General features: G+C 37.4%; 2 protein-coding genes across 3 annotated transcripts in view; one reads left to right on the forward strand and one right to left on the reverse strand.

Annotated features, from left to right (window-relative positions):
- Nucleotides 1–21477, forward strand: part of Usp14 (ubiquitin specific peptidase 14) — a 35764-nt gene extending 14287 nt beyond the window's left edge. For both annotated transcript variants that reach the window (XM_070029468.1, XM_070029469.1), the window contains 12 exons: nt 428–531; nt 5019–5077; nt 7572–7702; nt 10012–10092; nt 10939–11024; nt 11396–11510; nt 13383–13448; nt 13826–13918; nt 16628–16756; nt 18694–18754; nt 19443–19550; nt 20582–21477. In XM_070029468.1, coding sequence (XP_069885569.1) covers nt 428–531; nt 5019–5077; nt 7572–7702; nt 10012–10092; nt 10939–11024; nt 11396–11510; nt 13383–13448; nt 13826–13918; nt 16628–16756; nt 18694–18754; nt 19443–19550; nt 20582–20733 — 1185 coding nt within the window. In that variant the 3' untranslated portion in view covers nt 20734–21477. The remainder of the gene's footprint in view (nt 1–427; nt 532–5018; nt 5078–7571; nt 7703–10011; nt 10093–10938; nt 11025–11395; nt 11511–13382; nt 13449–13825; nt 13919–16627; nt 16757–18693; nt 18755–19442; nt 19551–20581) is intronic.
- A 1831-nt stretch (nt 21478–23308) lies between these two features.
- The window catches only part of Thoc1 (THO complex subunit 1), a 39027-nt gene continuing 38481 nt past the window's right edge, over nt 23309–23854 (reverse strand). The window contains exon 21 of the mRNA XM_070029467.1: nt 23309–23702. Coding sequence (XP_069885568.1) covers nt 23410–23702 — 293 coding nt within the window. The 3' untranslated portion in view covers nt 23309–23409. The remainder of the gene's footprint in view (nt 23703–23854) is intronic.

The raw sequence follows: 23854 nt of genomic DNA on the forward strand, positions 1-23854 counted from the left end.
ATCTTCCCAGGCCCTGTTTAGTTTTTTATGACACACTTTGTAGTCTAAGCTGACTTCAAATATATAATCCTTTTGCTTCAGCCTCCTGAATGCTTTAATTTTTTTGTTGTTTTGGGTTTTCTATGAAGTGTTTCTATTATGCAGATTTTCATGCCCTTCTTAAGCTTGCAGAAAAGCAGAACTGATAATTGTCCTATTATTTTCAAGAAATGAACTAAAGTAGAATTATTGCCAGTATGATGCGAGGGAAATGTGTTTTTGAGGGGATTGAAACACTACGTTAGGGTGAAAGTGGAATATAAATTGGTAGGGGGAGGTAAATGGTTCCAGACTGAAAGTGTGAACTTTAGTGATTTATATTTGCCATGTCATTTTATAAATTATAAATTATACAAATTATAAATTATTCTCTTTTTTAAAAAATCAGATGGAATTACCATGTGGATTGACAAACCTTGGTAACACTTGTTACATGAATGCTACAGTGCAGTGTATTCGCTCTGTGCCTGAACTCAAAGATGCCCTTAAAAGGTAAGATTAAGGAGGAATTATTTAAATCTTTGGGTGATTTAAATCTTTGGGTAACTCCTTCTTAGGTAATTAGTAGTATTTTGCTTTTGAGCATACTGATTCACCGATTTTCAAGTGTTTGGTAGAATAGCTTTACCCCTCAAGCCTCTTACTTAGTGGTAGTCACTTCCTACATCTTTCATCCACTTTTAGCCATGTGTATATGTGTATATATGTGTGTGTGTATATATCTATATACATGTTTGTATATATATATCTTTAGAGTTTTAGGCAGAAAGATAATGAATCCAAGGACAGCCTGTATTCCATAGTAGTTTTCAGGCTAGCCTGGAATATATTGATTCCCTTTCTCAAAAAGTCATGAATGAATGAATGAATGAATCCATGAATGTAAAGAAGTAACTTGATTCCATACTCTTGGCCCTTTTTGTTTTCATTACTGTTTTGAGGAGTGTTTGTAATAATGGTCATGGTAGTAGGGAGTGTTCCTGGGTAAGTTTAAGCCCTATAGATTTCATTTGTGCTAGACAGGAACTCAACTGTCCAGTCACAGGTGCTCCACTGTCACATCTCCAGCCCTTTTTTTTTTTATCGGTCATGGGGCTTGAACTTTGGCCTGAATGCTGTCCTTCAGTTCTTCAGCTCAAGGCTAGTGCTCTACCACTTGAGCTACAGTGCCACTTCTGGTTTTCTGGTGGTTTATTGGAGATAAGAGTCTCATGGACTTTTCTGCCCAGGGATGGCTTTGAACTTTGATCCTCAGATCTCAGCCTCCTGAGAAGCTAGGATTATAGGCATGAGCCACCAGCACCGGGCACAATTTCTTTACAAATATGAGAGGTTGGAATATGGAGTTTCACCATGGATTTAGGCAGCTTGAAATGAGTTTATTAAACTTCTTTTTGTGTTTCTATTGTAATACAGATTATTATTTTTGTTTTTTTTATCAGTCATGGGGCCTGAACTCTGGGCCTGGGTGCTGTCCTTCTGCTCTTCAGCTAGCACTCTACCACTTGAGCCACTGCATCACTTCCTATAATACAGATTCTTACATCCATTTTAATAATAACCTAAAATTGCTTTTGACTGTTGTATTCTATAAAATGCTCCTAGGGGCTGGGAAGGTGGCTCAGTGGTAGAGCGCTTGTCTTGCATGCCTGAGGCCCTGGGTTCGATTCCTCAGCACCACATAAGCAAAAAGAAAAAAGCCGGAAGCTGAAGAGCTGAGGGACAGCGCCCAGGCCCAGAGTTCAGGCCCCATGACCGGACCCCCCAAAAAAATGCTCCTAATATTGAACACCATGATAGATTTTGACTATCAAAATTTCTCCTTAAAAATCCTTGCACTAAATGACTAGAGATAGAAGACTAAATAAAAAGCCGGGCGCCGGTGGCTCACGCCTGTAATCCTAGCTACTCAGGAGGCTGAGATCTGAGGATCGCGGTTCAAAGCCAGCCCGGGCAGGAGAGACCGTGAGACTCCTATCTCCAATAAACCACCAGAAAAACCGGAAGTGGCGCTGTAGCTCAAGTGGTAGAGCGCTCGCCTTGAGCTGAAGAGCTGAGGGACAGCGCCCAGGCCCAGAGTTCAAGACCCACGACCGACAAAAAAAAAAAAAAAAAAGAAGACTAAATAAAAAAGTAATTTCTGTATATCAAAGCAAATTTGGACTGAAAGAATAGAATTTTTTGTTTACCTGGAAGGTTTCCATCAGTTTCATCAGCACTAGGGAAACTAGCAACACTAGTAGAATCCGAAAGGTCCAATAGTTTAGCTGTTCAATAGTTTAGCTGTTCAATATCACTCTCTTTGCTTGCCAGCTGCATCTGAAGCTCATTCTTTTTTTTTTTCATGAATTTTACTTTTATTTTCATGAGCATAAATATTTATTAAAACAACACCAATATTCAGTCTTTGTATTGCACAGAAGGGGGTTAACACTATTATAATTTTACTTTGGATGAATACATACTTACAGGATGCAATGAAACAAATATTCTTACAATATTAATAATGCTATAAGGCAGTGGCTATCATGGGAAGGTAAATTGTCTTAAGCTAGAGGAGAATTTAAAATATATTGTCTCCTTTCCATTTCTGATCTGAAGCTCATTCTTATGTGTACATTCCTCTACCAATTGCTAGTTTTGAAAAATATCAGTATAATCAAATTCAAATAATTTCCAGTATTAAGAATTAACAAATGCAAATAAGTAATCAAGCTATAATAACTATAAGGCAACAGAGCATCTTTTTAGTTTTAGAAATAAAACATTCATATTAGAGTAATAATGATAAAACTGTGCAGTATAAATTAAAATATAGGGTTGGAAGCATGGCTCAGTTGGTAGAGCACTAGCCAATGAGCCAAAGCATTAGGTACTGAGTTTGAGTCCTGGTCTCTGACCAAAATGAAGAAAAGAAATAATCAGCCCTTAAAAAAAAAACAAAAAACTTTTAGTAAAGAAAATCCAATACAGGGGCTGGGAAGGTGGCTCAGTGGTAGAGTGCTTGCCTTGCATACCTGAGGCCCTGGGTTCGATTCCTCAGCACCACATAAGCAAAAAAGAAAAAAGCCAGATGTGGCACTGTGGCTCAAGTGGTAGAGTGCTAGCCTTGAGCTGAAGAGCTGAGGGACAGCACCCAGGCCCAGAGTTCAGGCCCCACGACCAGACCCCCCCCAAAAAAAAGGTCCAATATAAACAAAATAGGTAATAAGCTATATACAGTAATACTGATTTAATCCTAGTATACACACACACACACACACACACACACACACGCACGCACGCACGCACGCACGCACGCACGCACGCACGCACGCACGCACGCACGTATGCGCGCCCTTACCGCCTGCATGTCATTCAGTACTCTCTCTCTCTCTCTCCCCCTCCCTCCCTTCCTCCCTCCCTCCCTTACTGCCTGCATGTCGTTCAGTTCCTTCTGATGTTTCACTACCATTTGGTTGAATTTTTCTCTCTCTTGGTTAAGTTCCAGCTGTAATTTTCTATTTTCCTTTTCTTTCTTAAATCTTGCGCATTAGCCTTCTTTCTATTAATTTTAAAATCTTTGCGATTTATTATTTCTGCCAGCTTGTTAACGGCCTATTCAAATATTAAAATATTAGTAAGGATCTATATTGTAGTTGTTTATTTACTTATTTATTTTATGAAATATAAGAAAACAAACAAAAGTAGGAATAGCTGTCTTCAATTTTTCCCTTTTTGAACTTAGTATTTTTTTTTTAACTGTATTTTTTTTTGTCTTTTCTTTTTTGGTACTGGGGATCGAACCCAGGACGTTGCTCTTGCTAGGCAAGCGCTTTGCCACTGAGCTGCATCCCAGCCATGAACTTTTTTTGAGATAAGGTCTTGTTTCCTGCCCAGGCATTCACTTGGACCAAGTTTTAGGCTCTGTTGTCTGAGATTACAGCCAAACCCCATCATGCCCAGCTTCTTCTGTAGAGGATAGAGTCTTGGACTTTTCTGCCCATCTGACTTGGAACCTCTTCAGTGTTCCCCATCTCAGCCTTCCAGGTAGTTGGGAAAACAGTTGCCCACTACCACATCCAGCTATTAGTTGAGAAAGGATTTGGGGGGTATGTATGAGCTGACTTTGGACCTCCCAAGTAGAAAGGATTACAAGTGTGAGCCCTTGTGCCTGGCTATAACAACTGTCTTGATACATATATTATCATTTTTTTGTTTTTGTTTTTTGTCAGTCATGGGGCTTGAACTCTGGGCCTGGGTGCTGTCCCTCAGCTCTTCAGCTCAAGGCTAGTGCTCTACCACTTGAGCCACAGTGCTGCTTCCAGTTCTTAAGTGGCTTGCAAAATGCTTTCATTGAATTTAATAGAAGACAGAAGAATCACACAAAAACATGAAAGAATAGCTCTGAGAAAAAAAATAAAAAATAAAAAATAAAAAATAAAAAAAAAATAAAAAAAAAGAATATCTCTGAGGATTTCTAAATTTCTCTAAAGTAAATAGTTGTCAGATATTTATGAGAAAGTACATAGATTATAATGGATTTTTACACTACACTGTATTACAGTGGCTATAAGTACAGTAGAACATACTAGTTGTATTTTGGATTTTAAGTTAAATCATAGAGTTGGTATTTTTAGTTTGGCCTGTTTTACTCAGTGAAAAGTTGAGATTTATCCGTCTTTGTTTTTTATTTTAATGTATTAGTAGTTTTGGTTTTATGTTTTTGCCATTGTTGGGTTTTATCAAACTTTATCATTTTAGTCATTAGAACAGACATGTAGAATGTACACACACTACTACTGCCTGGTAATATGTGAAGTTTGACTTAAGCATTTTTACTTTGTTTTTTTTTTTTTTTAAATCCTTATAATGTTTAAATGAGCAAAACTAGAAGAGGAAAAATACTCTGAGAAACTTATAGTTGAGGGTTTTAGAAAAACTGATTTCTTCTCATATTTGAGTTTAAAAATGACTATCTTATTTCTTGATGTCCCTAGGTATGCAGGTGCCTTGAGAGCTTCTGGGGAAATGGCTTCAGCACAGTATATCACTGCAGGTTAGTATATTAGACTCCTTTTGGAGAGGTGTTGAATATTGAATGCAATGTGCTTCTCAACTGTAATCTATTTAGTAATTTTTTAAAATTCATAACATGTACAACATTAATTTATTAAACTTGGAATACTTTTTTTTGGTTTGTTTTGGTACTGGGTCTTGAGTTCAAAAATTCACATTTTGCTTGGCTTTTTTGCTCAAGTCTGATGGTCTAACACTTGAACCACACATCGAGTTTTGGCTTTTAGTAGGTTAATTGAAGATTAAGTGCCTTATACAGACTTCTGTCCTGGCTGGCTTCAAACTGCTATCTTACCCTTACTCTTAACTAGCTAGGATTATAGACATGAGCCACTAGGATTTGACACAGTTGGAGTACTTAAACTTACCATTGAATAATTTGGAAGTTATCCATGTTACAAACCAGTGATGGATATTCACTTTGAAAAATATTCTGTGAAACCTGGGTATGGTAGCCATGCCTGCAATCCTAGTACTCAGGAGGTGGAAAGGGGAGGATCTCAAGGTCGTTCCAATTTGGGATTCTGAAAAATAAATGGAACTTTTTTGGATACAATTGTAGTTTTGTTTTCAGAGTCTTTTAGATTTAGCAACAGATTTGGTAATAGCTGAAAATAAGTTTATGTGTTATGATCCCTATGAAAAGTTGTAGTGGTTGTATAGGAGTGATGTTTATGAGGAGAAATACTTTTTATTGCATGTATGTAGTGCTGGGGATTGAACCTACTATCTTATCTATGCTAACCATTTACTCTTAGTCTTCGGTCATAAGTTTTTATTTCTCTTGGATACATATCTAAGGGTGAAATTGTTGGCTCATATTATTACTTTATGTTAAATCTTCTGAGTAAACTACCAGATTATCCCCCAAAAGCATTATACTATCTTGCATTTTCATAGGATTTGAAGGTCTGGTGTCCTCATACTAAACATTTAAGTCATCTGGGTTTTGGATTCAAAACATAATGAGCTTGATAGAGATTCCTAGATTTCAACTATGTCTCCAAAAAGAGGGGTTTTTTTTTTTTTGGGTCCGGTCGTGGGGCCTGAACTCTGGGCCTGGGCACTGTCCCTCAGCTCTTCAGCTCAAGGCTAGCGCTTTACCACTTGAGCCACAGCGCCACTTCCAGCTTTTTTCTTTTTGCTTATGTGGTGCTGAGGAATTGAACCCAGGGCCTCAGGCATGCAAGGTAAGCACTCTACCATTGAGCCACCTTCCCAGCCCTCCAAAAAGAGTTTTTAAACATTGTATTTAGTTTTTCTATTCAGGAACCTTTTACTGAGGTGTTTTTTTTGGTCGGTTGTGGGGCCTGAACTCTGGGTCTGGGCGTTGTCCCTGAGCTCTTTAGCTCAAGGCTGGTACTCTACCATTTGAGCCACAGAGCCACTTCCCGCTTTTTCTGTTTAATGTGGTGCTAAGGAATCGAACCCAGGGCCTCATGCATGCAAGGCAGGCACTCTACCACTGAGCTGCCTTTCCAGCCCCCTTTTACTGAGTTTTTACTTTGTGCTGACATGCCATAGTATTTGCAGAGTTTTAGTCTGTACGATAATAGATGACATTTCACATTGTAGCTATTAATAAAACAAGTCATAGGAAGAATTGTGCTACACATAAAATAAGAGTAAGATGAGATAGGATAGCCAAGAAATCAGCAGAGGAAAAGTATTCTGAATTCTGAGAGCATAGTTCAGTCCATGGCCATGAGATTTAAGGGGAAATGTTTTGAAGAAGTTTTAGTTTTTTTTTTTTTTAAGTTTTAGTTCTTAAATCTAGTAGGTCAGTAGGTAGGAACCAATTACTGGTTTAGAGGAAGGTAAATTGGGAGTGGTAATTTGATGTCCAGGTAATGGGCAGAGTGGCACAACAGTGGTGTTACTATGTCTGTTTTTTTTTTTAATATATATATATTTTTATTGTGAAAATACTGTACAGAGGGGTTACAATTACATGGGCAAGATAATGAGTATATTTCTTACCAAGCATTGTAGCCTCCTCTACTATGTCTGTTTGATCCCTAGACACTATTTGTGTTCTCTGTATCAAATTAATATACTCTACTTTGTTTTGAAAGACAAAGACTGGCAAGGAGAAGAGAGAAAGAGGGCAGATGTCAGAGGTTATTTATAGGTAAGGTTTGAGTGGTAAGGTGATTTGGTTTTTTGAGTTGAATATGACTTTTTATTATTGCAAGTTGAACAATTGGAAAAAGATAGGTATACTTAAAAATACTTAATGTAGGCTGGGTGTAGTGGTATATCCATATAATTCCAGCACTCAGGTGACAGAGCCAGAAGATTGGGAGTTCTAATCCAGTGTAGGCTATATTTCAAGACCCTGTCTCAAAAAATAAAAACAATACAAAAGAAAGTTAAGCAGGTCTATATGAATTTAAAAATCAAATATTTATAGTAGTGTGTATTAAATAAATAGTTCAATGTTTTTCTAAGGCAGTGTTTGTTTTGTGCTTAAGCCCTTAGAGATTTGTTTGATTCCATGGATAAAACTTCTTCTAGTATTCCACCTATTATTCTACTGCAGTTTTTGCACATGGCTTTCCCACAGTTTGCAGAAAAGGGTGAACAAGGACAGTATCTCCAACAGGTAAGCGAGCAAAATTTTTCTACATAGTTAATGGGATATATTTGGAAGTCTGCTTTTGTTCACAACACTTAACCTCTTATAGTTGTTGGACAGTTGTCGGTTAACTGATCATCTTCCTTCTGCTTTTGCAGTTTTTCCACACAGCTTCCTCTGTGTGTGTGTGTGTCTGTGTCTGTGTCTGTGTCTGTATGTCTTGTTTGTATGCCAGAGTTTGAACTCAAGGCCTCATGTTTGTTGCTTGCTTGGCTTGCTTACTTGCTCACAGCTGGTGCTCTACCACTTGAGCTATGCATACAGTCTGGCTTTTTGTTTATGATTTTTGAGATGAATTTTAGGGTACTTTTTCATGTGGGCTAGCTTTGAACCATAAATCTCTACATCTCAGCCTGAGTAGCCAGCATTATAGGTTTGAGCCATCAGTGCACATCCCTAGTGTTTTTTTTTTTTTTTTTTTGTCGGTCGTGGGGCTTGAACTCTGGGCCTGGGCGCTGTCCCTCAGCTCTTCAGCTCAAGGCGAGCACTCTACCACTTGAGCTACAGCGCCACTTCCGGTTTTCTGGTGGTTTATTGGAGATAGGAGTCTCACGGTCTCTCCTGCCCGGGCTGGCTTTGAACCGCGATCCTCAGATCTCAGCCTCCTGATTAGCTAGGAATACAGGCGTGAGCCACCAGCGCCCGGCGTGTTTTTTTTTTTTTTAAATGTAAATGGAGGTCCTCACATCGTTGCTCATACCTGTAATTTCCAGCTACTCAGAAGATGAAGATCTGGAGAATGGTAGTTTGACAACAGCTTGGGATCCTCTCTGAAAAATAACCTAAAGGAAAAAGGAGTAGGGACACAGTTCAACTAGTAGAGCACTTGCCTCGCCCTGAGTTCAAACCCCACTATGTATTGTACATTTAACTAGGGTTTCTCACTGTAGCTCAGTGTTAGAGTATGCCCTTAGCATGAGTGAGTTCTATTTCTAGCACCAATGTATATATGTATATAAACACATACATACATGTGTATATATTTATTGATAAATTATTAATAAATAGGATTAAGTTGGGCTTTTATTTGGTACCTAATAGTAATATTCTGTCTTAAATCCACTAAGCCTCTGGCTGCCTCTGGGTTCATCTTGTGCTCCTTCTCCCAGACACACCCTTTCCAACTGCATGGCTTCTCTGATTGTGCTAGTCTCAAGTGCCCTCTTCTTGGCACTCCTTTGTTCTTGTTCCTTGGTTGTCACATGCATGTATAGTTTGTTTCCTCAGGTCTCACACATCCATGGCTTTCTTGATTACATTATTGATATAACATACTTTCTCTGCTCCTATTTTGCATTTTCTTCTTCATTGTCTTAATCTTGTCTGAATTCATATTTTTCTATATGGCCCATTGGGACTCTATTTTTTTCTCATTATGTCTTTCAAATATCTAGCACATTGTAGCAGAAATAGGAGCTCACTGTTAAATCAATGAATAACTATTCTAGAATTCAATTCTTTGAAGATCTTATGCCAAACTTGGTTGAATATTTTAACTTGTAAGGAAATGGAAATTATTTTAGAAGAGTTTTATAGACTGCCTTTTATCTCTGCAAGGATCTTTTTGTTTTGTTTTGTTTTTAATGTTAATGAATCAATGCCTGGCTCCACCTGAATTTTTTTTGTTGTTGTTGGTAGTGGCGCCTAAACTCTGGGCGTAGGCACTGTCCCTCAGCTCTTCAGCTCAAGGCTAGCACTCTACCACTTGAGCCACAGTGCCACTTCTAGCTTTTTCTGCTTAGGTGGTGCTGAGGAATCAAACCTAGGACCTCATGCATACAAGGCAAGCACTCTATCATTGAGCCACTTTCCTAGCCCCTCTTTTTTTTGGTTGTGGGGCTTGAACTCTGGGCCTGGGCTCTGTCCCTGAGCTCTTCAGCTCAAGGCTAGGTTTTCTGGTGATTAATTGAGATAAGAGTCTCATGGACTTTTCCTGCCTGGGCTGGCTTTAAACTGTGGTGTTCAGATCTCAGCCTCCTGAGTAGCTAAGATTACAAGCATGAGCCACCAGTACCCGGCAGCATTTTTTTTTTTTTTTTTTTGGCGCTAGTCTCTGGGGCTTGAATTTAGAGCTTCAGTGCTGTCCTTGAGCAAAGTGCTCAACCAGTTGACCACAACTCCACTTGCAGCTTTTTGGTGGTTAGAGATGAGAGTCTCATGGACTTTACTGTTCAGGCTGGCTTCAAACTGTGATCCTTAGATCTCATCCTGCTGAGTAGCTAGGATTACAGGTTGAGGCACTGCCACCCAACTAATTGTTATGTTTCAAATTACAGGATGCTAATGAATGTTGGATACAAATGATGCGAGTATTGCAACAGAAATTAGAAGCCATAGAAGATGATTCTGTTAAAGAGGTAATTGAGATTTATTAATAATTTTTTTGATAATAGATTTTCATTATACTATTTTTTATTTTCTTCACCCAAAGGATTGAAATAAATTATCTTTTTTTGTTGTTTTGTTTTGTCAGTCGTGGGGCTTGAACTCTGCGCCTGGGCACTGTCCCTCAGTAATTCAGCTCAAGACTAATGCTCTACCGCTTGAGTCACAGTGCCACTTCCAGTTTTCTGGTGGTTTATTGGAGATAAGAGTCTCATGGAGTTTCTTGTCCAGGCTGGCTTTGAACTGCGACCCTCAGATCTCAGCCTCCTGAGTAGCTAGGATTATAGGCATGAGCCACCGGTTCCCAGCAATAAATTTATCTTAATAGATCGATTTGTAGTTGCATAGTTAGCTGCTGTACGTTATATGTTCAACCTAAGAGTTGAAATTTGATAGCTTATATTTGGCATTTAGGGTGTTATTTATTGAATGTAACAGGATCTCTTGTCCCCCCACAAGGCTGTCTGCAGGAAAGGGACTTGGGCTAGAGAATCCCATGTCCCATTCCACTGCAGTCCATCATAACTTTCCAAACTATCTGTACCTCCTGATCCTGGTCAGTGGGGGAAGGAGAAGGGTCATTTCTTGCCCATTTGAAACCACAGCCTCAAGAGCCCACAATTACCTGCTGTCCATATATATTGATATTGTTGAGCATGTATAATCTTTTTGCAATGTTTTTGAATTTAGAAGGATTTCACAAGAAAGGACTACACTGAAAAATCTTGAATATGCATTATCAAATTGGCTTTTGTATGAGAAGATATACATTAATATCTATATTAAGTAAAGCTAGAATTTTAATTTTATTTTTACAGACAGATTCTTCATCTGCATCAGCAGTGCCACCTTCTAAAAAGAAAAGCTTAATTGATCAGTTCTTCGGTCTTGAGTTTGAAACGACGTATCCTTATAAGTCAAGATTTGTATAGATTATTATATGCATAACTTCCAAAATATAAATTGGTATAAGTAATATATTTGGCTGATTGGCATGGTGGGTGGGATAGAAGAAAACATTGTAAATTTTTTTTATTTCTAAAAATATACTATGGAAATAAAGAATAAAAATACACTACTGTGACATGATCTTTCTTTAAATTTAGCTAATTGTGTATATACCTGTTAACATGTCAGTATGTTGACATGAATGTCTATTGGGAGGTAATGTTTCAAGTTCCAAGTAATGGTTGTTAAATAACATTAGGATAACTCATTCTATTCAAGAATAACAAAATGAATATTTGTTGTCATTCCTTATCTTAATTTGCAAAGCATGAAATGTACAGAATCTGAAGAAGAAGAGGTCACCAAAGGGAAGGAAAACCAGCTTCAGCTTAGCTGTTTTATTAATCAGGAAGTCAAGTATCTTTTTACAGGACTTAAATTGGTATGGACAGTAGTGGCTGATTATTATTTGTACATTACACATTTGTGAATGTTTACATGCTGAAATTTACTTGTAAACCTAAAGACAAAACTCACTCATCTGTCTGTCTGTCTCTATGTCTCTATCTATTGGCATGCATGCATGCATGTATGCATGTCAGTACTGGGGTTTGAACTCAGGGCCCATGTGCTTTCCCCTTAGCTTTTTTCCTGAAGGCTGTTGCTCTTTTCACCTGAGTCACAGCTCCACTTCTGTTTTTTTTTACTGGTTAATTGGAGGTATGAGTCTCATGGACTTTCCTACCTGGACTGACATTGAGCTGTGATCCTCAGATTTCAGCCTGTAGCTTTGATTATAGGCATCAGCCACCAGCACCTTGCCTCACTGTGCTTTAATAGTCATTCACAGACATGTTACTGAATGGCTTCACACATACAGTTTCACATAGGTCAAGCAAGAGAGTGCTCTGACTTCTTACTTCAATTCACAAGTGTTCTTTACACATTAATCTTGGTGCTGTATGTTTATGTGTGTGCTTTTTGTTGGTGATACTAGTGTGTAGCATGATCCTCAAATGTATTCCCAAGTTCAGGAAGATTGATACGCCTTACCAAAAAAATCACATGTGTTAGAGAAAGATCATTTGGTCATGAGATATAGTATTATTGGTTTTGTTTAATGTTAATGAATCAATGCTTTGCTCCACCTGAACTTTTTTTTCCCCTTTTTTTGTCAGTAATGGTGCCTAAACTCTGGGCCTGGGTACTGCCCCTCAGCTCTATAGCTCTAGGCTAGCGCTCTACCACTTGAGCCACAGTGCCCTTTCTGGCTTTTTCTGTGGTGCTGAGGAATCGAACCCAGGGCCTCATACATGCAAGGCAAGCACTCTACCACTGAGCTACCTTCCCAGCCCCTCCACCTGAACCTTTTAAAAAGACATAAATTCCCGAGTTGCATTTATTTCCATTGTAACTTTAAAGGTTTTTAGCTGGATGTTGTGGTGTTGATAGGAGAATAGAAGAATCATGACTTTGAGACATTTACTCAAAAAACAAGTTAAAAATTTTAAAAGTAATTTAAAGGTTTTTGTCTTATTTTTGTTTTATTATTCTTGAGTAATTTTGGCCAATATGTCTCTTTTGGTGATGAATTAAATATTAAGTCCTTGTGATAAAAATTACACAAATGTTAAAGCATGATCAATAAAGCTTTGTAAATCAGATTTTTTTGTTTAGTAGTGCTCATTTTTTCTATATACCATTAGAAATAGCTAATTTTATTGAACATAGACTAGATGTCAGATTGTTTCCTAGGTTTGCCACATGTATTGATTTATGTACTTGAGACTACAACACTATAATATAGATTTTTTAAATTAACTTTAAGATATGATGTCTAGAGAAGTGAAAACATTGCCAGTGTCATACAGGAAATAGAAAGGTGATTATGCCGATTATAAGACGTATAATGGCAAAAGACTTCCTAAGTTTTCTGTGTTGTGACTTCTCAGGTTTAAAAATAACCTGACTGGTGATCGATCGATCAATTGATTGATTGATTGATTGATCTATCTATCTATTCATCCATCCTCCCAGAAGCTGAGCATCATTTGGATTATAACTAAAAACTTTAGTCACTATACTTAAAAGAAGTTATTTACTTGTAAATTAGTGCCTTATAAGAATTATAACAATATCTAAAAGCTTTTCCTATTGTTTTCATTACAGTTTGTTTCTCACTAATGTAAATCCATTGATTGATCATATACTAATAGTAATTTTTTTTCTTTGGTTTTAAAGAGTCAGGTGTGGTTCTATGCTTCAGGAAAAAAGTCTTTAAAACCCATTTTGTCTGTCATTTTTTTTTTTTTAGCGACTTCAGGAAGAAATTACCAAACAATCTCCAACATTACAGAGAAACGCTTTGTACATCAAATCTGTAAGTGTGCATTTGTTTTGAATTTGAGTTCCATTTCATTGAAAGTTTTCCAGTTTACAAATCTTAACTAATCTTTATTTTCTATCACCATGGAATTAAAAACTATTATATTTGGATGTTAAATATTTTCTTGGGGGCTGGGAATGTAGCTTGGTGGTAGAGTGCTTGCCTAGCATGCATGAAGTCCTAGGTTCTATTCCTCAGTGCCATATACACGGAAAAAAGCTGGAAGGGTTGCTGTGTGACTCAAGAGTGCTAGCCTTAAGCAAAAGAAAGTCAGGGACAGTGTCCAGGTCCTGAGTTCAAGCTCCAGGACTCACAAAATATATATATATATATAAATATATATGATTTTTCTCCCCATTTTCTCTTTTCAGTCGAAGATCAGCCGACTACCTGCTTACTTAACGATTCAGATGGTTCGATTTTTTTATAAAGAGAAGGAATCTGTGAATGCCAAAGTTCTTAAGGTTAGTAATAAACTTTAGCTTGTACATAAAATATAGTTCTTTGAAATTCATCTGTAGTAGAAAATAGGTTTATTTCCTTAGAGATAGTTAAGTGTCTGAAATATATAAAGGAGTCACTTTTTTTTTAAATTTCTAAGAAAAGGTCTTTTTTTTTTTGGTCGGTTGTGGGGCTTGAACTCTGGGCTTGGGCGCTATCCCTCATCTCTTCAGCTCAAGGGGAGCACTCTACCGCCTGAGCCACAGTGCCACTTCTGGTTTTCTAGTGGCTAATTGGAGATAAGAGTCTCATGAACTTTCCTTCCCCTGGCTGGTTTTGAACCGTGATCCTCAGATCTCAGCCTCCTGAGTAGCTAGGATTACAGGCGTGACCCACCGGCGCCCTGCAAGGCTAGGTCTTTCATTGTAGCTGAAGCTGACCTAGAACCTGTGATCTGCTTTAGTTCTCCCTATTGCTACCAGTACAAGCATTTGTCGTTGTATCTAGATTAGACATTCGGTTCTTAAATACAAATGTGTACTAGAATTACCTGCTGATTCATTTTTAATTGTATACATGCCTGGCTTCTTTTCCCCAGATAACATCTTAAGCTGGACCAGATGTAGAGTTTTCAAAGAATTCACAGATAATTCTGATAGATCTCTTCTTCCCAGAAATACTGCCTAGGTCACATTCTTTGTTTCTGAAATACTGATTCAGTATTTTGCATGAGAATAGGAAGTACAGTGCAGCACCACTGCACTATATTCCAGGTAGTGGCTCTTCTGTAGGTGACAAAAGTAAAACCCTGGAGCCTGAAGAGTACTGAAATTTATTTAATTTTTTTTGACGGTTGTGGAGGATGAACTCTGGGAACTGGGTGTTGTCCTTCAGCTCTTTAGCTCATGGCCAGTGCCCTACCACTTGAGCCACAGCCCTACTTGTGTCTTTTTTCTGCATATGTGGTGCTGAGGAATCGAACCTCATGCATGCAAGGCAAGCACTCTACCACTGAGCCAACTTCCCAGCCCCGAGTACTGAAATTTAGAAGCCAGTGTTAAGATTTAACTGTGTTGAATGCTGGCTTTGCTTATTATGTCTTATGTCCATGGAACTTCTGATCTTTAGAAAGGGTCTAAACTCATGAGCTGAAATTTGTAACACATCTTCTAATAGCTATAGAGTTTTATACGAAGGATAAATGTAGTTTATATAGTTTAAGTGTCTATACTCGTATTTACTTACTTAAAATATTATGGTTTAACAGCTTGAACTCAGGGCCTAGGTGCTGTCCTTAAACTTTACCACTCAAGATTGGTGCTCTAGCTGGGCACCCATGGCTCATCTCTGTAATCCTAGCTACTCAGGAGGCTGAGATCTGAGGATTGAAGTTCCAAGCCAGCCCAGGCAGGAAAGTCCATGAGACTCTTATCTCCAATTAATCACAGAAAAAACTGCAAGTGGTGCTGTGGCTCTAGTGGTTGAGCACTAGCCTTGAGCAAAAGGAACCCAGGGATAGTGTTTAGTTCCAGAGATCAAGCCCCATGACCAGCCAGATAAAAAAGACTGGTGCTCTACAACTTGAGCCACACCTCCATTTCTGACATTAGACACCAACCAGCCTTACAGACTTTTCTTGCCTTGGGCTATCTGTCTTTGAATTGTGATCCTCAGATCTTAGCCTCCTGAGTAGCTAGGATTAGAGACTTGAGCTACTAGCACTCAGATTAGTATTTTATTTTTATTTTTTATTTTATTATTATTATTATTTTTTTGGGTCTGGTCGTGGGGCCTGAACTCTGGGCCTGGGCGCTGTCCCTCAGCTCTTCAGCTCAAGGCTAGCGCTCTACCACTTGAGCCACAGCGCCACTTCCGGCTTTTTTCTTTTTTCTTATGTGGTGCTGAGGAATCGAACCCAGGGCCTCAGGCATGCAAGGCAAGCGTTCTACCACTGAGCCACCTTCCCAACCCTCAGATTAGTATTTTAATATAAATTCTTGGTCCTGTGTGTAAAATTAAACTTTACATTAGAAAAAAATTCTAAAGTGACTCTAGTATTGCGATTTCATTATTTTCATAGCATCTAGCCTAATATTGCTGAATTGCTGCTTCTGTTAATTTATATATTTTTGTGACAGTACTGAGACTTGAACACAGGGCCTTAAACACTTGCTTAGTGTTCTTGGTCAAGGCTGGTGCTTTACTGCTTAAGCTATACCTCCAAATCTGGCTTTTGCTGGTTAATTGGATATGAGTTTCTCAGATTTGTCTACCCTGATGAACTTGAACCTCAGTCCTCAGTCCTGAGATCTCAGCCTCATGAATGCCTAGGATTATAGGTGTGAACCTCCAGTGTTTATCTTTCTCTGTGATCAGTTTCATGTAATGAGAACACATTTTAAAAGCAATTATTGAGGACTGATTAAAGATTACAATATTAAAAACAGAATCTGGTCATAAGAGTAAGTCTAAAGAATTTACAGTCGTAAAGTATTCCACATGTTTTGCACAAGATTTTTTTTTATTGTGAAAATATCGTATAGAGGGGTTACAATTACATGGGCAAGATAAATTGCACAAGATTTTATCTCCAATTTTATTTGAATTATTAAAGCATTCCTTCAGAAGTGTGATGTATATATTTTGATATATATATATATATATATATACACATACATATATGAATCCATATATCTGATTACAAATTTTCTTTCTTTTTGGTTTGTATGTAGGATGTTAAATTTCCTCTCATGTTGGATGTTTATGAACTATGTACTCCAGAACTGCAAGAAAAAATGATTTCTTTTCGATCAAAATTCAAGGATCTAGAAGATAAAAAAGTGAATCAGCAGCCAAATGTAGTAGGTTCTTATTGCCAACTTTTTTTTTTCTTATTGCCAGCTTTTTAATATTTTAATCTTTAATCAGCCCTCAACAATTACCTTGGATTGTTAACCTATTTGTATAATTGGATGAACTTTTATTTTAATTAGGAAGTGTGCACAGCCTACATATATTGGTGTAATAAGCCTTTAAAGTTTCAAATGTAAAAACTAAAGTTAGCATAAGAAACAAGAACTTGATATTTTCTTTTCTGCTATAACCTGCAGATTGTATTTCTGTTATGTATGTGTGTGTATATGTGTGTGTGTGTGTGTGTGTATGTGTATATATATATATATATATATATATATATAAAAACATATATGTGATTGTATTCCTTGTTAGGCAGAATCATTCCTATTTTTAGATGGGATTGTAGGTGCCAGAATAGTGATTTCTGAATGTGTACTGTTACAACCAAGTCATCTTGGTAGGTGCTTCTTGTATGCTTGGAAATACTAAAATAATAGCATAACATTTTAAAACTTATGTTATTTTAGTTATTTTTTATTTTTTTTTGCTGGTCCTGGGGCCTGAACTCTGGGCCTGGGTGCTGTGCCTCAGCTCTTCAGCTCAAGGTTGGTGCTCTACCACTTGAGCCACAGTGCCACTTCCAGCTTTTTCTGCTTATGTTGTGCTGAGGAATGGAACCCAAGGCCTCAATGCATGTAAGGCAAGCACTCTACCACTGAGCCACCTTCCCAGCCCCGTTATTTTAGTTTTAAGAGGTCTGAATTGTATGTAGAATTTTTTTCTTGGGCATGAAAAATACCCTACTAGAATTAGCTCATGTTTTTTTTAAAAAACTGCTATCAGGTCTTGAATTGAGGGTCTTGAGTTGACACAGCTTGCTTCTCTACTGCTGGTTGTTACCACTTGAGTTGATCTCCCACCTGGCTATTCATTGGTTACTTGGAGATGGAGTCTCTCAGACTTTTCTGCTTTGGTTGGCTTTGAGCCAAAATCCTTTGGATTTCAGTCTCCTGAGTAGCAAGGATTACAGGCATAGCTATTGATATCTGGCTAATACCACATGTCTTAAAATTATATTTGTATGTATGTGTTAAAAGCACCTTTTAAAAAATTAAAATTTATTTTGGAGTAGTTCTAGAAATCACACTCAGTTATCAGAAAGAATACTGAGAGGTCTGAAGTTCTCTTCCCCTAGTTTTCCCCAGTGGCATCCTATACACTGTAATGAAATGATCACAGTTAGGTTGCTGACATTGATACATTTATTTTACCACAAAGATCCTTCATAGTTGCCTTTTGTAGGTACACTGTCCTTCTGCCCTCAATTCTTTGCAACCACTAGTCACTTCCCTTTCTACAATTTTGTTGTTTCCCAAATATTGTATGAATAAAATAGAAAATTTTCCATTTTAAAATAACCTTTTGGTGTTGACTTTTCCCCAGATTTGTTTAGGTTATTATGTAAGGACTCTTTCCTTTTTATTCTTTAGTATTTCCTGGTATTGATATATCACAGTTTGCTTAACCATGCAACTATTAAAGAACATCTGGATTATTTCCAGTTTTCGTCTGTTTTGTATAGTTTAAGTATTCATGTAGATTTTAGTGTAAATATAGTTGTATGTTGGTTGCTATTTAGTTTTTCAAGAATGCCAAATATTTTCCTAGAGTGATATCATTTTACATTACATTTTATGGCAATAGGTGACCTATTCACTGTCTCCATGTTCTCAGCAGAATGAGAGTCCAAATTGCTAAAAGCTGGTGAAAATTAATAAATGAGGGAAAAGAGGATTCTGCCATGCAGAATATGCCAAATAATTTATGAGTAGCCTGTTATTTTGTCTTAATACTTTGTAGCCAGTAAATGTGGGAAAATGAATACACAGCAAGAATGTAAATGTTATTTCCAATATAATGATTTAAGATGTTTTTTTCTCAGTGTGACAAGAAGGGTAGTCCACAGAAAGAAGTTAAATATGAACCCTTTTCGTTTGCAGATGGTAAGTCAACATTTGAGTTTTTATGTATATATGTATGTTGGTAACGATCTGTCTTGCCACATACTTATTAAGATAAATATTTTTTGTCTTGTTGGTTGTGGGGCTTGAACTCTGGGCCTGAGCATTGTCCCTGAACTCTTCAGTTCACGGCGAGCTGCTCTACCACTTGAGCCACAGAGCCACTTCTGGTTTTCTGGTAGTTAATTGGAGATAAAGAGTCTCACAGGTGTGAGCCACCAGTACCTGGCTAAGATAAAACTTTTAAAAGTTGTTACTTGAAGACTATTTTGCCTTAATATGACAAACAGTATAATTGCTCTTTAAAAATATCATTCATGGGGCTGGGAAGGTGGCTCAGTGGTAGAGTGCTTGCCTTGCATGCCTGAGGCCCTGGGTTCGATTCCTCAGCACCACATAAGCAAAAGGAAAAAAGCCGGAAGTGGCGCTGTGGCTCAAGTGGTAGAGCTCTAGCCTTGAGCTGAAGAGCTGAGGGACAGCGCCCAGGCCCAGAGTTCAGGCCCCACGACCGGACCCCAAAAAAAAAAAATCATTCATGAAGCCTTCATTCTAATTAGTTATCTTCCTGGATTGTAAGAAACTAGATTGTTAATCTGAACAATTTTTTTTTTATTGTTACCGCCCTTGGGAAAACACTTGTATTCATTGTCTAATACTTGTATTTCTTTAGATATTGGCTCCAATAATTGTGGATATTATGACTTACAAGCAGTGCTGACACACCAGGGAAGGTCTAGTTCATCAGGTCATTATGTATCATGGGTGAAAAGAAAACAAGGTAAAGAATTATGCACTGTTTTCAATTGTTGAGTACTGTTTTGTTACATATTTTATAGCAATGATTTTTTGTCGTAGAACTGTATTTTCTATTTTTTCCCCCTCACTGTTGGTACTATACATTTGTTCTTTAAAGGTTCTAGAGCTTTTGTTTATGTAGTCTGTCTCCTAATTATTCCCAGTATTAGCAATTAAGGTAGAGAAATTAAATTCACTAAAAATCAACAGTAGTAAATGCATTACATATTAATATAAATAACTTTTTTTAGTTAATATAATAACTTTCAGAATTTAGGGAGAAAAAAAAAAGTGAGCTGGGTGCTGGTGGCTCATATACCTATAAGCCTAGCTACTCAGAAGGCTGAGATCTGCAGATTAAGGTTTAAAGCCAGTTTAGGCACATGAATGCTTGAAACTTATCTTCAATTAACCAGCAAAAACAAAACAAAAAAAAACAAACAAAAAATAGGAGGGAGTCCAGTACTGCCAACTGTGAGCAAAACAGCTAAACAATAGCCCAAAGTCCTCAGTTTGTGCCCTAGTACTGGCACCAGAAAAGTAAAACAGTACTGGTTTACATTTTTATGCCTTCCTATTATCTGGCCTAACAGAAAATAGCCGGATTTTTATATCTGTCTTGCATTTCTTATCCTTCTTTCCTCCCTCTTTTTTCTTCCTTCACCCTTGTCCCCTCCCCTTCCCCTCTTCTTCCTTCCTCTCCTCCTTGTGCTGGGGATGAAAGCCATGGCCTTGTACAGGATAGATAAGCTCTGCCAGAACTAGACCACAATCCACTCTCAGATTGATTTGTCTGTTAAAAGTATCATATTATGCAGGCTCTGGGAGGAGGCTCTAGTTAGTATTGAAATTGTTGTCATCATGGAACCATTAATATTCTCAAAGCTGTGTGGTCCCTGGATGACACTTGGAGGGCTGTTAAGCAGGTAGCTGGGAGTATTGCAGTACATCAAGTCAAATCTGATTTTGGAAACAAATAGAACTTTGAAGAGTTGTTATTTTCTTGCTCTTTAGATGAATGGATCAAGTTTGATGACGACAAAGTCAGCATTGTAACACCAGAAGACATCCTGCGGCTGTCTGGTGGTGGAGACTGGCACATTGCTTATGTTCTACTCTATGGGCCTCGCAGAGTTGAAGTAATGGAAGATGAAAGTGAACAATAATCTTCAATTTAGCTATTTATGCTTAGATGTGAGATAATGTTATTTGTTGATCATTTCTATAATCCAGAGCTTTAAAGAAAGACCTGTAGGTGGTTTTGTTTCCCTCATGTGGAACAAGAGAGCAGAATCAGACCACTTGTGCATCAATCAGAAAATTATAGAAAATTGACTTTGGATATGCTGCCCTGTATAAAAGTGGCTGGAAGATGTTCTTTAAAAACTTATTTCTTACAGTAATTCTTAAAAAAAATTTAGTTGAAATGTCTTTCAACCATTACATTCTGTGATCTATTTTCAGCCCAAGACTCAGTAGTGATGTTTATTGCACACTTATTTACCTACTACTATTTGTTCTTGCATGGTTCACTTTACCATTCAGTAAATAGCTGCCCATCCTTTGCCTTATCTAACAAAAAATTTTTCCAGGTTGATGGAAAAGGAAGTGTTGCTTTCATCGTATAACTCAGTGCTGCTGGTCCACATCCCATGGAAACATGGGTGCAATCAAGTATTTGTCCAGCCTGACTGTTGCTGGCTTTTCCTGACAAAATAAATTTGTGATCAGTAAGATTATATTTGATTATACATTTATTATTGTGTCTGATGTACTATGGTTTGTACATTTAACTTTGCAATGGTTTTGTAGTAATCAGCTTTAAAAATGTTGAGCTCTGGTTGCTTATTTTTAGAAAATGAGGATATTTAATAAAAAAAAAAAAGAGGGATTATAGTTTTTGACCTGAAGTCTTTGTGTTTTTAGTGTTGGAGTTTGGCTGAAGATTCAGATACATTTAATAAAACTTCTGCAGATTAATATTACTGTGCTGTTGAGCATCCATTTAAGAGGTAACTTCGTTGCCTGCTCATATCCCACTTAGAAACACAAAGTTTTTATACGGATTTCTTTGGATGCTGGCTGCAGTGATGTTTTACCAGATTCATTTCTTGACTCATTTGTTATGTTTATACTCTTCTGTTCCAAAACCTTAAAATGTCCATCTCAGAATTTACAATCAGTGGTTTTAAAGTTATGATGAAAATACCAGAGTATGAGATATTTGAATATGATGGTTTCCTTTTAATATATTCTAACTAGTTATTGATAGTTGTTTCTGGAGCTTTGATTGCTAAGGAAAGAGGTAAGGAAACATCAGTAGCTAACTGGCTTGAGTTATATATTTATAATAAAGTTTAGGGATTATCATGCATCTCTTATTTTTATGTTTTAATGCTCTGCAGAACCATTAAGACTGTTAGGGAATAATGTCCATTTTCCTCTCAAATCTGTAACTTAACTAGGGGATAAACATTTCAGGGATACAGCTTTGTAAGTAGTTCTCACCTGAACTGATTTGGCAATCAATACTCTACTAGGGAGAAGTAGGATAATGGTGAAAAGTAGAATGGAGTGAGACCCTAAGAATTGTGATTTGTGTCAATCTTGTAACTTTCCAGCTCTTTTACTCATGGTTTCATTTGGTTAGAATAGTTGTAATAGTAAACTTAGCAGTTTAGAATCAGATTTTGTTAACCTACTAGATAATGAAGCTACTAGCCAGGTGAAGCTGTCTTAGAATGATGTTAAAAGCCTTGTATAGAATATATTAAGAATTTTAAAAGCTGTATTTACTTTTCCTTGTCATTACGAAGTTTCATTTTTATTTGATGCAAAAGCATTATTCCAAAGGCATTTTTAAAGTAGATGTGGGATTTAGTTTTAAACTAAGGCTATTTTAGAATCCAGCCTTGTGTAGGTCTCTGAGAAGGAAGAGTAGGCAAAAGTCATCTTGATTCCTGAATGTGCCTTATTTGCTGTGCCATTACCACTGAGGTCCTTTCAATATTAGAGCTGTGGAGGAGTGAAGCCCAAACAAGAGCATTACAGTGCTCTGCACTCATTATATTTTCTTCAGATCACCAACTATGGCCTGAGCTTTGGATCCTGAAGGAGCTGTGTGTGGAACAGGGCAGTAGTAGATGGCACTACCTATGTTCAGCAATTTGTTCAGTTCAGCCATTTCTACGAAGTGTTGTACTGCGTACAGGTGCTTGCACATCTCATTTGAACTTCACAATAATCCCTGGTATGTAGTTAGGTTAAGGATTTAAGAGATCAGAAGATTTTTGTAAGGCTTAAAGAATGAAGTTTTAGACCTCATTTCGTTTAAAGTTGAGGGCTGGCAAACATTTTTTTGTATTGGGCTGTCACAACTACTTTGCTATGGTAGTGGGACAGGTGTCACAGTACTCAGTGTTGTTGCCAATAAAATTTGGTAATAAAGACATGATGAAAAGACCAGTTTGCTGATATCTTTAACACATGAAAAGGAACAAAACAGTCACAAGGTTTCAGAAAGTCACTGTAGGATAGCTAGATTTTGTAACTACTAACAGCATGCAGAAAACTAATTTCATATTAGTGCTATTTAACTTCATTATAAATATATATAACAAAAATACTTTGTGATTTTGAGGTTACTTCATTTTGGCCATTTTCCCAACCCACCTTCCCATCCCTTCTGAGGTTTGAGCCAATGTGTGTTCTATTTCTTGGAGCACCACCCAACTGTACAACTGTTATAAAAATGTTTATTGTTTACCAAAACCAGTGGACCTCTTATCAAATGCTGCTTGGTAACAAAATCTTATCACAGTTTTAATAAAAAAGAAAAGAATCTAACTATTTGTCTCGTCATTAGTTAGACTTTCTGCAAGGTCACTTAATCCAGACTTGTTTAGTGCACTAATCAGACTATCAGGTGTTGCGTGGACTCCTTCTTGATCCTGCCAGGCAACCAGGAGCTGCTTGGCTCGCATCTTCATGTCTTCACTGTCACACTCAATCTGCCTAATTTCAGAGTCTTTCATTTCCAAGTACGGAGCCAGAATCTTCCATTGTTCGCCAAGCTTATTAGCAAATAACTCTAGCTGTTCCCCAGTGACAGGTTTATCTCGCCGAACATCAGGACCTAGGAAACAGAAAATATAAATTATGAACAAAGTACAATGATATGCAGTCCTAAGTATACAACAGAACAGGAAAGCTAAAGGAACACTAGGATATTATTCACTTTAATGAGTGTTACTTTAAAACAACTTTATATTTTCCTTACAGTCATGG

This window comes from Dipodomys merriami, unplaced genomic scaffold (genome assembly GCF_024711535.1).
Source record: "Dipodomys merriami isolate MVZ:Mamm:240054 unplaced genomic scaffold, mDipMer1.0.p SCAF_2, whole genome shotgun sequence".
Classification (NCBI taxonomy): Eukaryota; Metazoa; Chordata; class Mammalia; order Rodentia; family Heteromyidae; genus Dipodomys; species Dipodomys merriami.